We start from the raw sequence: 15251 nt of genomic DNA, 5'->3' as shown, positions 1-15251 counted from the left end.
AAAAATTTTGACCCACTTTTTAATTTTTTATTTGAAGAGCTAGAGCTTTGAAACTTTATAGAATGAGCCCCAAGAGTCTAACTGATGACTGCATTGATTTTGGTGCTGATTGGACAAACTTTAAAATCCGATCTAGATCTCCGGAAGGAAGTGCAAAGGCACTGGGTGACCAGAAAATAAACAGCTTCTCGCAAGCTGAGCTTCGGACGAACGGGCGAGCAATCGGACAGAGCACTCTGTCTCCGTCCGTGAACTTTACCAGAGTATCAACGAGTTTTAATCGCTGAGTTACGGAAGAGTCTCGAGATAGTGGTAATCAAACGACAGCTTTCCTATGCGCGTTCACTTTCCACGTCAAGTGTCGAAGTGCTTCTTCTCATCTTGATATTTTCCCCATTTAGCGCCTTAAATTCAGCATCTGCTGACCATCGCGAAACTAATCTCCGCGCCCCGCAACATCTCTTCTCCGAGTACGAATGTACCGGGTGGGAGGAGAGCGCGGCATATATGCGCATGGAGATACACAACATCATAAAGGACTGGCTGTAAACGTGGGGGCTCTCGCTGGGAGGCCGAGAGGTGGGCAAGGAGACATTGGCGTACGACGCGAGATCCAGTCGAGCGCGGTCTGCCCCACGACAAGTTGCTCTTACTCGCGGGTCCCGAAACGGCAAGAGCGGGGCCTCACCCGCACATTCCGCGAGCAATCTGTGTCACGGGCGGAAAAGTGCCTCGTCGACGAATTCACCAGCTTCGTCCCTTCTTCGACGGATCGCGACGACCGAAAACGCAAAACGCCGAGAGAGACGATGGAAGCCGTGTAAAATAAACGTGTTTGTAAAAGGCGACCTCTTGAACGCGTATGTTACCAAGGGATGATAGTTTGGGCCTCAAAAAGCGTCCGAGAAACATGATAAATACTTGAAATATTTCCAAGCTCCTAATAACGCCTTTTAGTTTCTCGGTTTTTATTCCTCGAAGCTGTTACGTCGTTCTAACGATTAGATAAACGTTAAACATGGTCTGAGATTTTCTAAAGTGCCTCTCAGATAATTCTTGTTGTCCGATACTCTTTTTCACTATTCCTCGCTTAGTGAATTTATTCGAATGCGTTTTCTCCAAGAATACTGGTACAAGTTTCGTTTTCCTCAGCTTCACGATTGATCGCGGTCTACAGTTCTCGCATTAACTCGCGACGATTTTAATTCCCAGGAATTAGATTAATACACGCGATTACCGTCCGATATTGCGAGCCACGCTCCGGTTTCCTGAAACTTAGACGCGAGCGGAAACTACGAAGGACGAAGCGAGACGGAGGAGAAGGAGCGTTCGCGAAAATATTCCGCGCTGTTATCGCGGGGTAACAGGAGTGGTTACTCAGCCGCACCGTTCGCCAGAGAAAAACAGTGTCACCCAGTAGCTCCTGGCCGCTCTAGATCGTGCATTAACGCGTCATTAAGAGCCCGCCGTCCCTCCTCTCCTGTGTCACGACCTCCCTCCCCCTCTGCGATCATGATTGTATACATCTTCCCGCTCAGTTGATGACGAGCTCGCTGGTGCGAAGAGGTCGTTCGATTTTTTTCTTCTCTCGCAGATCGTCGAGGATACGAGAATTTCAAGTCGCGCATTCACGTACGCGTATGACAAGTGAGAATTAGAGAGGATTAGCATTGAGTGGCACTAATATACGAGGTAATACACCCGTTGACAACGGTAATAAGCGGTGAGAAAAACAACTTGTAGTACGATATCGCGTCGTCGCACTCCTGGATTTTCGTCTTCGGAGCAAGACCAGTAAACAAAGAAGAGAAGAACTGAGTGCGGGCCGTGAGCAACGTGAGTGAGTCATCGGCGAAGGCTCGACTCCGAGAATGAGGTACTTCGCGCGCCTGCTGGCACTGGCTGTGCTGGCCGCGGCAGCCTTCGCCGCGATCAAGAATGACGCGTCGCCGATCGACGTGGTCAGGGCGACTCTGCTGAGCCTGGAGAAGGAGCTGAGGGACGACCTGGCCAACCAGCAGAAATGGGCGAACGTCGAGGCGCGAGAGAAGTACTTGTACCTGATCAAGGCGTACAAGAGATTCGGCAACCACGTGGACAGCAAGTTCCCCCTGGATCGGGAGGACCATCTCAAGTCCCTGGACTCCCTGTGGCTGTGGGCCCGGGCCCAGACCGAGCTCCGCGGCATCGACGGCCTGTACGGGGTGTTCCGGCAGATGCAGCGCGAGATTGTCGAGCTGAACGCGCCGGTCAACGCGAATCAGCTCAAGAACTTCGCCGAGACGATAATACGGGACCCGAACGCCGCGATCCCGAGGGCTCTCGACCGTGTCGCGACTCTGATCGTCAACGAGAGGTTGTTCATCGCGGCTGCTAAGGTATCGAGCGAGTTAGCCAGCGACGATTGTATCTGTTCACAGATGAAATTTTTCAGACGTTCTTTTTCCCCGAGATAGGATCTTCCGTTAGAATGCGATAAATACTTGTTCACAGCGCAGATACTGATAACTTGCAGCTTTTAATTACTTTTAAAAGGGCTCGTGTGCACACAATCTCCACGAAGACTCGCCGAGGATTAAATATCGCGGAGCGATGCGTTCGTTCCTGGTCGCACATGACACTCCGGTCTACATAAATGTGCACTCGTCTTCTGAAACATTTGCAAAGTATTCTTGTATGTGCAGGAAGTGTCGGACCAAATGTGCAATGACATGCAATCGCCGCAGCAACTGCTGTACAATTTGTATAATGCCGTGGCGCTGACGGAGATCAAGGGTTACGCTATGATTCAATTCTCATACATGCTATTACGTCTGTTCAACGAAGGTACGTGGTACCGACGATCACGTTTAAGTATACAGCGTCCTACATACAGCATTTTCGTCGCGCGGCCTGTGATTAAGATCAATCTTTCCTTTTTTTTTCGCGAGCTCGTGCAACGCGAAAGATAACGCAAATCAAGGCTTGAGGCCAAATACAGCAATTTGTGAAAAGCGCTCTCAACGTTTAAGATTATAAATCTAAGGGAATTGGCAAGTCAACGGTCACGTTTATACTCTGCTTCCGCTTTTGTTCAAGCTCGGATTTCGGTCGAATATTCGACCGTGAATGTGTTTTGAACAGAACGGAACTTCGCTTCATGTTTGCTCATTCTATTAGTTATTATGATGTTTTGTCGTCTCTTTTATGTTGCGTAACTGTACAACACGTTAATATATAATACGTAGAGGTGTGACATTTTGATGTTATTTTCTTGGCACGCGACTTAGGCCCGGCTTCACCAACGTCGCTTAACTTTAAACTTAGTTTAAATCCGTTCTTTGCCTCTTTCCAACTGTTACTTTAGAAAGAGGCAAAGGACGAATTAATATAAGCTTAAAGCTAAGCAACGTTAATGAAACCGGGCCGTAATGTTTTGATAGAACAACATACGAAATTTATTAAGGCTAAACATATGTTAAACAATGTAACATAAAACATAACGTATTAAAATAGCGTGGAGCAAATTACTGAAATTACATATCATTTTCAGGCTATAAAAGCAGTAGCATGTCTAAAAGAAGTAAACAAAAACTGGTCTTAGGCATCAATCTCTTTGGTTTAGGATACATTGACGTTAGAAATGTTTACTAAGGGAAATTGCGATTATTGACGTTATTTGACGCGTGTTGAGGATCATTTTGCATTATTTTGCGTTTTAAAAACGTGTTAAAACGAAGTTGGGGACTCCAAAATGTAAAGAAATGACATTAAAAACGTTCCTGGGGCATTTTGCGTATAAAGATAACATCAAAATGTCACACCTCTAATAATACGAACTGGAAGCTAGTCCGAAACGGGGATTAAGAGGCAAATAAGATAATAAAACAAGTAGTTTTCGCTGTATTAATCCAGAGCTGAGAAAGCTATGATTGAATGTTACGATTCAAATACACCTGGAGCCCTTGTGTCCAAGTACCGAGAAATGTGTAGCCAATCAACTTGCAACTTTTCCGCAAAAGATGCAAGCTGATTGGCCACACGTTCCTTGGAACTGAAGCTTGGACACAATTCTTGGATCGCGGACACGAAGTTTTATGCTAAATAAACCCCTCACAATACAGGCGTTAACTTCAGCGAGGAGATACAGACGTTGAAACAGCAATACGCGATAAGAACGTCCGAGACGTTGCGAGCCGTGAAAACCGCAATGGCATTCGCGCCGAGGAGTCTTTGGAGATGCGATCCGAGGGTGCACAAGTTAGGTAAGACCTTCCGAATAAGGCTGATCAAATTATACGGATATACGTCGCAAAGTCATTGGTGGTTACCTGATTTGTAACCGGATGTACATCACTTGTGTACACGTGACCGATTTTTATTTAGATGAAACCTATACCGAGCTGAAACAGCTGTTCCAAGGAATTATCGTGAACGAGGTGGACTTAAATCCCCAAGCCTCGTGCAAGGAAAACTGCGCTTATTATGCATACACTCAAACGTACGGTTGCTACCAGAATCAGTTTTGCTCGAAGCAACGCCAATGTAAAGGCAAGATACTGAATTGCGAGTACATTGATTCCGACATGTGGGTCTGCCCCTCGGTAAGTGTTTTTCAATTTGTGTTTTTCGAAGAATTCGTGAGAGCTGAAGTAACCGGTGGAAAAGTGGCCCCGGAAAAATTACAAGTTGCACACTGCTGAAAAGTTAAATTGTACAATTCGGAAAAATGTTTGATTGTAGGATCGTAGAGAATCGAGGGTTAAAATTGATAAATTGAAATTACAACTATCAATAAGAGTCGCAAGATTAGAAACGTAATTTGTTTGGAAATAGAAAAAATATTGAATGAAATATTGTGGATTTAAAAAAGACTTAATAGTCCACTGATTTGAACTTTTTCGCATTCAGGACCAAAACAGTAGCAGGCGATACGACTACATCGAGTACGAGAATGGTTTTCATTATGGAAACTCAAAGTCATGTGCCAGAGACACTACCAAAGTCGACAGCTGGTGGCGATGGCTCTTCTGGCATTGCAGCTACTGCTTTTGCTACTGCGACGACCAAAATTCAAGTTCCGACCGATATTTCAGTCTCCGATCCGTGATGTCCGATATCTCGCAAAACAAGTAAGAATAGCCAATAACTTGGGTAGCAGAGATCGAGTCAGACTTAATAAAATTAATGGATTCATAAAATTCAATGGAACGTAATAGGATGAATAGAAAGTAATCTGTACGAAGAAACGGCTGAAGATATAATATCTATTCGCTTGTAGAATCATAACAGGAGTGAGAATGAAGAAGATAAATCGAGTTATCCATATACAAATTCAAGAGGGTCAATTACTTTCACGTGGGGCGATTAATCCATCCACGGTCGAGTGGCAACCGGTCGACGCCTTTTCAATCATGGACCCTCACATTAAAAGCGGCATCGACTACCATACGATGGTATGGGAAAAACGCGCCTTGGACCTCGACAATCTGTTGTCGTTGCAAGATCATGTCGTAACAGGTAATTTCAAGTCGCGTCATCGCACAAAAAATCGCGCGTTTTTCTCACATAAAATACAAAGCGTTCTTTAAAGGAACAAAAACTAAGTACGCGATTTCAATATGTAAAATCTGTTTCAGGTGTTCGGTTCCGAATGGTTGGTAGCCGCCTAAATTTGGAAATAATGATATCCCCGTTCAATTACACGTCCGGAGTGTTGGTTCATCCCGAGGAAAAGAGCTTCTGGCATAGCAATGACGTTACCAACAGGTGAGATTTCCTTCCCTTTCGCACACCGTGGCAGAGAGAGACTTTTTCCGACAACGCTCGACCGCGCATTTGCGTTTTTAGAACCGAGCTGAAGTACGACGAGCCCGACATACCGATTCGCAGTTCCGCCCCCAATAAACCGGACTCCGCGGAGAATCAGTATTTGAACTTCGCACCGAGCGATCGGCGGAAGGACGCTGGACAAAGTACGATTCCCTTCCTCGACCTTCAGCCGATCACACCGAATCCGCCGGTGCCGCTCGCGGGCGTGGGTATCTTTCACAAGGGTCGCAAGGGCTCAGGCGGGTTCGTCGCCTTGAAATTGACTACCTACGACTTCGCGCCGCACCTGCAGGTCGACCTACCACCGGCACCGCCAGTCCTCGAAGCCCCGAACGAGATACAACACGTTCCCGCTAGTTAGACCCTTCGATCATCCGGCACGTCCATCCATTAATCCGGCACTATCCGAATTTCCCAATGGACCGGATTAACGAGATTATACAGTAAAAGCCACGTAGAATCCTTCGTGTATTTCAATACTTTATCGAATTAACGATTAAAGAACCTGTGATTTGCCAAGGAACCTCAATATACGTGTCGAGGTGAAAATGAAGATATGTATCGAGTTATTGCATACGAAATGTTGACTTCCGAGTGTTTCAGGAAAACTCAAAGTTCTTGACTTCAGCACGAGGCGAAAAAAATAGACGTTGGGATTTAACATTCGGGATACGAAATGTTTTTTTTTACTTTAATCCTTTTCATTCCTAGATTCCACTTTACATTCGACCACGAAGTGCGATTACGAAAGCGATCATTTCGAGTAGTTTTTTCCAACTGCGTGTATTTTGTCTCTCTGGAAATTGACTTGAAAATGCAGAATCTCTGATGTCAAATTAATGTAAGATCTGACGTGAGATCGACATTTCTTATGCAATTAGCAATAATCATATTTAAGTCCTCAACTACTCTTTGTATTACATAGTTTTTAAATAATATTACGTATAGTTTTTATAATTAAATCTGTTATACTCATTAATAAATCCGCCGATGTATCGTTAACCAAATCATCAACTGGTAACTTACGTCGCGGATCTTAAAAGATTTTATTTCAAAATGTAAAACGATCGATCTAGAGCGAAGTATTAAAAAAAATGAATTTTTTATTTTTAAAACTTAATCCAATGTAATTAAAATTAATAATCCATAACCCACTATATACTTTATATACCAATCTAAAATGCAATATTTTCTATTTCGGAAAGATTTCTATCAAAAGACTTTGTGAATCAACGGGTCTCATATAAACATGAAATGTATAAATCAAGTTCTAAGATGTAAATTTGGGTTTTCCAATCTAAATAACATAATTCTCTTTATCTCTCAGTAACGTTAGTGAAAATGTTTTAAGAGTTACGATATCTTTAACGAATCTCTCATACTGAATTTAGAAATACGTAGATAAATATTTGTGATGGCAAACTGCTGCCGTTTACTTTGCGGTTCGATTTGGTTACCGTTAAAATATCCGGTATATAACAGATTTAAGAGATTCCGAAAGATTAGAATGTAAGAAAATAATTCATATTATTTTAGGTTTAACATCAGAAGAGAGTGCGATGATTTTTTTTTAATCATGTTGCGGTTTCACGTAAAATGATATAAACTTTCAGATTTAGTTTATAATTTCGTATTAAATATTGTTTAGAATTTACGTAGCTGAGTTTATAATATTTTTATACGTAACATTGTACGTCGATCAATTTTTTTCTTCAGTTTTCCTTACGCAACAATAAATGTGCATGCTTTTTTAAAATAAATTGTCATAATGACAAATTTGATGTCTGCATATGTGCTGACCGCAAATAATGTATCATAGATACGCACAAACAGTCGACCAGAAATTCCCTTGTTCACCTCAAGATCATCAAACCTTTGCGGACCGAAAGATTTCAATTGTATTTTCATTAATCCAATTACTTAAATCAACAGTCTGATCGAATATAATCAAACAATTCGTGTGTGATGCAAGAGGCCTGCGAGAGGCAGTACACATTTAGAGAATTAAGTTGGATTTTGAGAAAACTCGAGCTGCTTTTGCAGACAAGTTATAGACTGTGCGTCCGCGAAGGATTAATTGGAGCGGAATGAAAAATTCGTCGTACTCACCTGCACTCGCAGCGGGTGCATCATGAGAAGATGCAGCATATCCGTGGGCGGCAGCAATTCGCGCAGAGTCGCTCCCTGCTGTCTGATGGCCTGGCACATGAACACCGCGAGGTACCGATGAAGTGGTAGATGAAACGACACTTGCAAACTATCACTCTGAAGAAAACGGTGGAGAAGAACGTATATAAATTATAGGCGCATTGAGATGTAATGTTATAATATGGGAAGGAGCCGCACTCACCACATTCGGGTGCGTATAGTTTACAGCATCGAGCCAATCCTGCAGGGCCGTGAGGCAGAAGGTGAGCACTCGTCGGCTCAGGGCCGCACTTTCGGGCCCACGGAGATGTGACACCAGGGCCCACATCGGATATGCGCTGGCCTCCAGCTCGGCGCTGAACGCCGCGTAATACGTGTTGGGCTCGAACTCGACGTGCTGACTTAGCTCCCTCTGATTGACGTTCATGCCTTGAAACATGGACAGGAAGTCGAACCACATTTCCAGGAGAGTATTATCGCTCATGAATCTAACAGCGACCGGCTTATGCGAGAGCACGTTGTTCAAGTCGGAAACCAACGGCCAGTAACAGTGCTCCTTCATCACCTGACGTCCGCAATCCACGACGTAATGAAAGTTCTTATCCGGATCTGAAGAATAAAAGGCAATCTTACTGCTCCGTTCGAGTTTCCGATTCTATTTTCATCAAAAACAAAAAAGAAATGATCGTACGTACCGTGCAAGGTATTTTGAATGAGTATTTTACTCATCATGTATTTCAAACTAATAACCATAACGTGTAACAACTTTAATTGATCAACCATCCTTAACGCTAGCTTCTCGTTACTAAAGAGCTGAAAAGCGCAAAAGTTGGCAATTAATACATCATGAAAAATACAAGAGCAAACGAGAACTTGCCATACACGTTGTTTCTCAGACACAAAAGTCAACAAGATGAATACCTGTACGCTAACGTGCACAACCCTATTGCTCAATGTGTCGGGATCCGTGGAGCGTTCAAGCATCATTGAGATTCTGCTGTAGTGTAACACGAAGGCTCGAGTTAGAGCCTCCTTGTAATCGGGATCCGGCAACATGTTCAGGAGCAAGCAGACCAGTTTCTGCGGGAACTCGTAAACTACGGTCCAGAACATCAGTTCTTCCAAGAACGTGGTGTGTTCCAAGTGCTCTTGAAGCGACACGCATTCTGCTCGAAAAGCGATTCGTGTCGTTAGCGTCATTAAATTACATTAAAAAAAACATATTGATGCGCGTAAATTGTTTCATCAGTAAACATTGATATTAGCGAAATCATCGTGAAACTGTCCATATTAATTATACCTTTGTATTCGTCCGGAGGTTCGGGATTCGGTACCGATTTGACAGCATGCTGATATATCTTGTTGCTGTCCTGGCAATAGCTATCGTACTCGGATTGTCCCGTCAAGACGGAGGGATCCATGAGGCCTCGGTACTTTTGCGGATTCGTAAGGGCTGACGTCATAACATGCCTCATTAACGCGCCCATGTTGTTCAGGTCGAGCAACATGGTCAGGTACGCGTCCGCGTATATAGCACCTTTATAATCTGGCACTCCCATTTTACTAAAATAAGCAAAGCGATAATCAGTCATTAGCATCATCGTTTACATATACTGACAAAATTACCTTTTTAAAAAAAAAGGTACAAGAAAAACGTAATACTTTGCGCGAGACACTACCGTGCCTCGTGATTATTACAATTTTATTCCAATGTTTCTCTAAACTAAACATCTTTGGCGAATAATTCGAATACGAACTTATAGGAGTGTTCTATGTCTCGGAAATAAAAGTCTTTTAATAAGTGTAGATCCGACAATATCTCGTTTCCACGATACAGTCTTTTCAATTCCAAAAGCAGCACGAGTCATGCAATTTTGAGATACACACACTCTGAAATACGCATCTCCGTTTACATCATAATTCAAATACAAACTTATAGGAGCGTTCTACGTCCCGGAATTAAAGTCTTGATAAATATAGATCTGACAATATCTCGTTTCCACGATACAGTCTTTTAATTCTAAACGCGGCACGAGTCACGCGATTTTGAGATATACATACGCTGAAATGTGTATCTCAGTTCACATCATAATTCAAATACAGACTTATAGAAGCGTTCTATCTCTCGCAAATAAAAGTCTTAATAAATAGATCTGACAATATCTCGTTTCTAAGATACAGTCACTTGAATTCTAAGATCAGCACGAGCGATGCAATTTTGAGTTGTACTCTAAAATATGCATATCAGTTTACATGAAATAGCAAAAGGTCAGATAAGATACAGTTCCTTCACATTCCAACGGTTGAAAAGTCTTCAAAGTATAGACCTACTTTGTGTTGTACAAACTCATCGCTCACGAAGCCGATAACAACTCTCGCCGGAGTACAATGTTCAACGTACCAATTTTCACGTAAATGTTGTATAAGTCGAAGAATAATTCTGGGCATCATCGCCTCGGCTACGCACATCAGATCAGACGGTGCGACTGATTTATTTACGGCAGCGTTTGGCCCGTGCCTATCACAAAATCTGCAAGGCAAAGAACAATAGTCAGCGATGCAGGAAGGAAAAATAATTCAAGAATGTGTTCGATAAGTTGCATGAAGAAACACGTCAAGATATCTTGCTGGAAAATCATAATCCTCCAAATCTTCCAAAAGAGAAAGAGGGAGGGGAAAAACGAAAGAATTAATGTTTAAAGAAAATTCAAGTGTTCTCAAAAAAAAAGTTCAAGATTCAGAGGATCCCGCAGGTCTCCACCATTGTACAAAATATGCGCCCGTGCAATCTTACCCAGTCTCCTTCATCACAGACGTATCGCCACAGTCGCATGCACCACCTGCTTGGCTGAGAAACATGTTGAAGTCGTGACGATAGTGATTTCCCTTCTTGAAACACTCGGTGCACAAGGACATGCACGGAGATATGCCGCATGTACGACAGCGATACGCTACAAAGTTCGGCGTCCATACCAGACCGCAGGTGGTAGCGTTATCGTAAGTGCGTACTGGAAGAAAAAGAGAAAGAATCTAATTAGCGAACAAGGCGCTTCTAATTTACCGTCGTAATACACAATACAATTACGGTCGCTTTCGAACGTAATTTTACAATATACATTTCCGTAATTACCATCGGTTTTCTGTAAAAACCAATGCGAGAAAAATATATATTTTGCTTTCGGAAAGAGGACATTCTGCGGCATAATTAAATTCTTAATGTTCTTACGTAGTGAAATAATTTTTCTGAGGCTCTATGTATCAAACATTAATTAAAAGAACGCGGTGTAGGGGGGAGACAAGAGTCAGACGCTAGACATTATGTGCGGATATAACAAATTTATATTATTTATTTTAAATTAACAATGACATTGTCTGGCCCTTATTGCCCCCTACATTGCGTTCTTTTAATTAATGTCTCAATGTTCTACACACAGATGAATACGAATGGCAATAAGTGATCTACGAGACGTTGCAATTGTATGTTACTTAACATACATATTTCTCTCTCTCTCGCTTTGGTCATATATTTATAAAAATTAATGCCTCAATACATAAAGCCGCCCTTACGTAACAGTTTGAGGCAGAAACTCAATGTAATTTTTGTACCAGTTAAGCTAACGTCATCGACTATAGTTGCAATTCTATACTTGTCCCCTCGTGACTATATGTTTACCTGAAAAATTAGCGTTGCCAAATACGCAAATTCTGTATTTATATCCTGCGCGTACAACTTATAAAATTGCAACGCCTACAAATAAGGTATACAAAGCGAAATTAAGACGTTCATTATAATAAAGAATGCGAGCACCGATCGTCGCCGAATCGAAACGCCTTCGGCGTTTATATAATTTTGCCGAGGGATTGCATTATTTAAACATAAAAATAACCGCGCGAAGTTCTCGTATCTAAACGCGGTTTCGCCAATTTCACAAGGCACTGGACAAAACGCCGGTACGTAAACAATCGTTACAATAAAAGCTGCAGTTATTGCCATTAAATACAAGATGCGTGTAAAAAGAGCGGCAGCGAATTTACGCGGAGGTTTTGCAGACGTTTCAACGGACAAGAAAAGCCTCTATACGCCGAAGGATGAAATCCTTTTAAGGACACGAAAGACACAAGACGTGATTTATCCGCAAAATCGTGATTTTCACAAATTTCGTCGGTCTTTAGAGAAATCGACGGAAACCGATGATTTTTAATTGCTCTTTATTTCGCGGCCATTTCAATTTCGCCAGGATTATTCATTCGCTTCAGACTTGTGACTGTAATGGCCATCGTGGATTTATAGCGGGCATCATCGATATCTTACAGCTCTGGCTATTTTCCATCTACTTGACCATATAACGCGTTACATAAATTCGCCCCTAACTCTATCAGGCGCTCTGCACTGGACATTATTAATTAATGCAAATTAAACCTACAGTTGTGCGCGCAACAATGTCCACCGTTGTAAAAATCGGATTGCCGTTGTAAAAACAGCTTTGTCCTTTTTAAATTTCCTAAGAATATTTATAAGTTCCAAGTCAAATGTCAATCGAATTCCGATCGCGCGCAACAAGAGGGTTGTTTCCTGTTTTCACACCGGCGAGCTAGTGCGACAAGTTAGAGCGAGACAAGCGTGTCTCTTCTCGTTCTAGCTTACCGCGCTGGTTCACCGGTGCAGGAGCAGGAAGCAAACCTAAGGTACATAAATCATGAGACACGATAGTGTCTCGCGCCAAGTACAAGCGTGGCTAGAACCGCGCGCGCTTTCCGAGTCGACTAAAGCCAGCGGGTCTAAGGTTTATTGCGAAAACAATCTTGTTTCCAATCTTGTGTGCCAAGTGCTCAACTCGATAAACGAGACAAACAGACACAACGGCGACAGCGGCTTCCATGCGAGACGGCGCAAACTTTTCACAGGACGTATCGGCGAACTGTGTCCCTGGTACTAACCGGCTGCTGCATGTCACCTACTTAATAACAGAAACATTTCCTACGCAGTTGTATTAGTATCAACGTGAGCCGCGCAACCCGCCCGGTCGCAGGACCATCTCTACGCTTGACGAGGGACAAGGCGATATCCACCTGTACTGGCAAACTCGTCGGGCGTCCGGCCGCCAGCCATGAGCCACTTGCACCAGTCGATGGTCTCCCAGTCGTCGATGGGCTTGCTGGGATTCAGCAGGACGTCCAGCAGCTCGTTGAGGTACGGCGGGCAGCCACCGGCGTCCCAGCCAGTGGCCAGGCTGATGTAGGCCGCCGCGCCGCGCTTGCCCTTGCCCATCAGCACCTGGACGTCGGGCGACGTGCTGCTGGAGGTCGAGGCCATCCTGAGCTACCGGTCGTCCACCTCGCGTGATGACCGTCCGTCGCCTTCGTCGTACAGGATCTCGTCGCGCGGTGCCGCTCGGGTACGTTTGCTCACTTTCGGAGCAGGAAGGGCCCGCGGAGCAGGACCAGGCGCACGGTCAGCGGCCCCATATCAGCAGCGGGCGTACGCCGCTCCTCCCGACTCGGGGAACGCCGTCGTCGTCGCCGTCGACGTTGTCGTGGCCGACGGCATGGCGGGGTCTCGGCGACTACCGCGCGCACGGCGACGTTAACTGACGTTCACGCGGCGCCACGATCCCGTGCACGGCGGGCCGCGACGAGCTCCGGGCGCGCGGCAACGATTCCCCACGGCCGCCCCCCGTTCCGGGCGCGAGACAACACCGGGATGCGGCGGCGATTCGCCCGATCGCGCCCAGCGGGCGAAATCGCCCCCGTGCGACGACACGACACGACACGGCACGGCACACGGCGCGATATACGCGGTCGCGACGCAGCGCGAGAGACGAGACGGGAGACGAGCACGGGCGCGGACGCAGACTCGCGGGTGCCACGCGAGTTCGGAGCAACGTACGGCGGATCGATGATCGGCGATCGCGAGCCGACCGTCTCGCCGAGAGGGTTGTGGGGAGACGAGGAAACCGACGAGCGAGTGCGATGCGGAGGCCAGACAGCCCCCACTGGCGCGTCCGTCCACTCGATTTGCTGCTGCTCGGCGAGATCCCGCTGACCGTTCTGCCTTACCGACGTGGCTGAGGTGAATCGAGACTAGTCGAGTGGGTAAAGGTCGATGCGCACGCCGCGTCTTCCCGGGTGAAGGCCGCCGCGCAAGGGAACCGCAGCGACACCGCGAACCGACCAATCGCAGCCGAGGGATTCAACGCCGCGGGCCTTTCGACTGTGACTACGTTTCCACCGAGGGTCTGAGTCGGGCTAGAGTCGGGTCAGAATCGGGTTGGGGTGAGCGTTTTTGCGGTGGAAACACCAACTGGGTCAGAATCGGGTTGGGGTTAGGTGTTTCCACCGCAAAAACGCTCACCCCAATCCGATTCTGGCCCAACTCTAGCCCGACTCTGACCCTCGGTGGAAACGTAGTCTGTGACCGGTCGGACTGGGCCTAAATTCCGTACACGATTACCGACGACTATCGATACGTTAACGACGTTTGCGCAGCTTTTTCTACATGATAGAAAAGCTGCGCAAACGTCGTTAACGTATCGATGGTCGTCGGTAATCGTGTACGGAATTTAGGCCCTGGTCGGACTCTCTCGCTCGCTGATGTAAATTTTCGCAATTTAGTTTTCTACGCGCCCCCGCGATGACTTTGAGAAAATTCTGATTAGGTATAATATTTATATCAATTCTAATCTCGCTTCAACTTTTATCTCTTTCCAGCATTCATAGGCCGGTATTCCATAGTCAGAACTTGTATCTAAAACCAACGGCACACGATACTATATTTTTCCTACTGGATTGCTTACGAGAGCCAATCAGGATGCAGAGTTTTCGATCAGGTGACTCAAGGCTGAATCCTGATTGGCTCTCGTAAGGAATCCAGTAGGAAAAATAGTATCGTGTGCCGTTGACTTTAGATTGCAAGCAATCCAGCAGGAAAAATAGCATCGTCTGCAGCGGGCTTAAGATCTTTTAATTTCTCTTCGTTCTTTACATAAAGTTGCGAACCCCCCCCCCCCTACTTTGTTTTTATGCGTACTATAATCGTGTGGAAGAATTTTGTAATTTTATAAAGTCAATTTCACATTGCTCACAATTAAAAAATCGAAAATTTCAAATACAAATATCCTTTTTATTAGACTTCTGACCCGAAGTGTTTTAAGTATGAAAACTTTCTGCTACGCGGTTCGCAACTTATCCTGGCGTTATTATGTGCACAAAAGCTAATAAAAAGATTTACCAGCGCAAAAACTATACATTCGAATGTGTCGATAAAACAGATGACTTTAGGATCCCCGTGCATT

General features: G+C 44.8%; 2 protein-coding genes across 4 annotated transcripts in view; one reads left to right on the top strand and one right to left on the bottom strand.

Annotated features, from left to right (window-relative positions):
• LOC105570638 overlaps positions 1 to 7587 on the top strand; it is an 11271-nt gene extending 3684 nt beyond the window's left edge. Inside the window, exons 1-9 of one of the 3 annotated variants that reach the window (XM_012027992.1) lie at positions 618 to 860; positions 1595 to 2378; positions 2685 to 2826; positions 4104 to 4244; positions 4366 to 4583; positions 4891 to 5111; positions 5261 to 5499; positions 5619 to 5748; positions 5830 to 7587. In XM_012027992.1, the coding sequence (XP_011883382.1) occupies positions 1872 to 2378; positions 2685 to 2826; positions 4104 to 4244; positions 4366 to 4583; positions 4891 to 5111; positions 5261 to 5499; positions 5619 to 5748; positions 5830 to 6172 (1941 nt within the window). In that variant the 5' untranslated portion in view covers positions 618 to 860; positions 1595 to 1871 and the 3' untranslated portion in view covers positions 6173 to 7587. Of the gene's footprint in view, positions 1 to 617; positions 2379 to 2684; positions 2827 to 4103; positions 4245 to 4365; positions 4584 to 4890; positions 5112 to 5260; positions 5500 to 5618; positions 5749 to 5829 lie in introns of those variants that run through there. The other 2 variants (XM_012027991.1, XM_012027990.1) reach the window with 2 other exon arrangements.
• Positions 1 to 14227, bottom strand: part of LOC105570639 (E3 ubiquitin-protein ligase UBR3) — a 28496-nt gene extending 14269 nt beyond the window's left edge. The window contains exons 1-8 of the mRNA XM_012027993.1: positions 13030 to 14227; positions 10754 to 10967; positions 10361 to 10489; positions 9260 to 9522; positions 8881 to 9125; positions 8655 to 8772; positions 8162 to 8568; positions 7921 to 8076 (exon numbers count right to left, since the gene is read on the bottom strand). Of these exons, the coding sequence (XP_011883383.1) occupies positions 7921 to 8076; positions 8162 to 8568; positions 8655 to 8772; positions 8881 to 9125; positions 9260 to 9522; positions 10361 to 10489; positions 10754 to 10967; positions 13030 to 13273 (1776 nt within the window). The 5' untranslated portion in view covers positions 13274 to 14227. The remainder of the gene's footprint in view (positions 1 to 7920; positions 8077 to 8161; positions 8569 to 8654; positions 8773 to 8880; positions 9126 to 9259; positions 9523 to 10360; positions 10490 to 10753; positions 10968 to 13029) is intronic.
• Between the last annotated feature and the right edge of the window lie 1024 nt (positions 14228 to 15251).

This window comes from Vollenhovia emeryi, unplaced genomic scaffold (genome assembly GCF_000949405.1).
Source record: "Vollenhovia emeryi isolate VEMERY1.0 unplaced genomic scaffold, V.emery_V1.0 DF939120.1, whole genome shotgun sequence".
In the NCBI taxonomy this organism is placed as follows: domain Eukaryota; kingdom Metazoa; phylum Arthropoda; class Insecta; order Hymenoptera; family Formicidae; genus Vollenhovia; species Vollenhovia emeryi.
Note: the sequence above shows the minus strand (reverse complement) of the source record. Positions and strands in the feature narration are given on the sequence as shown.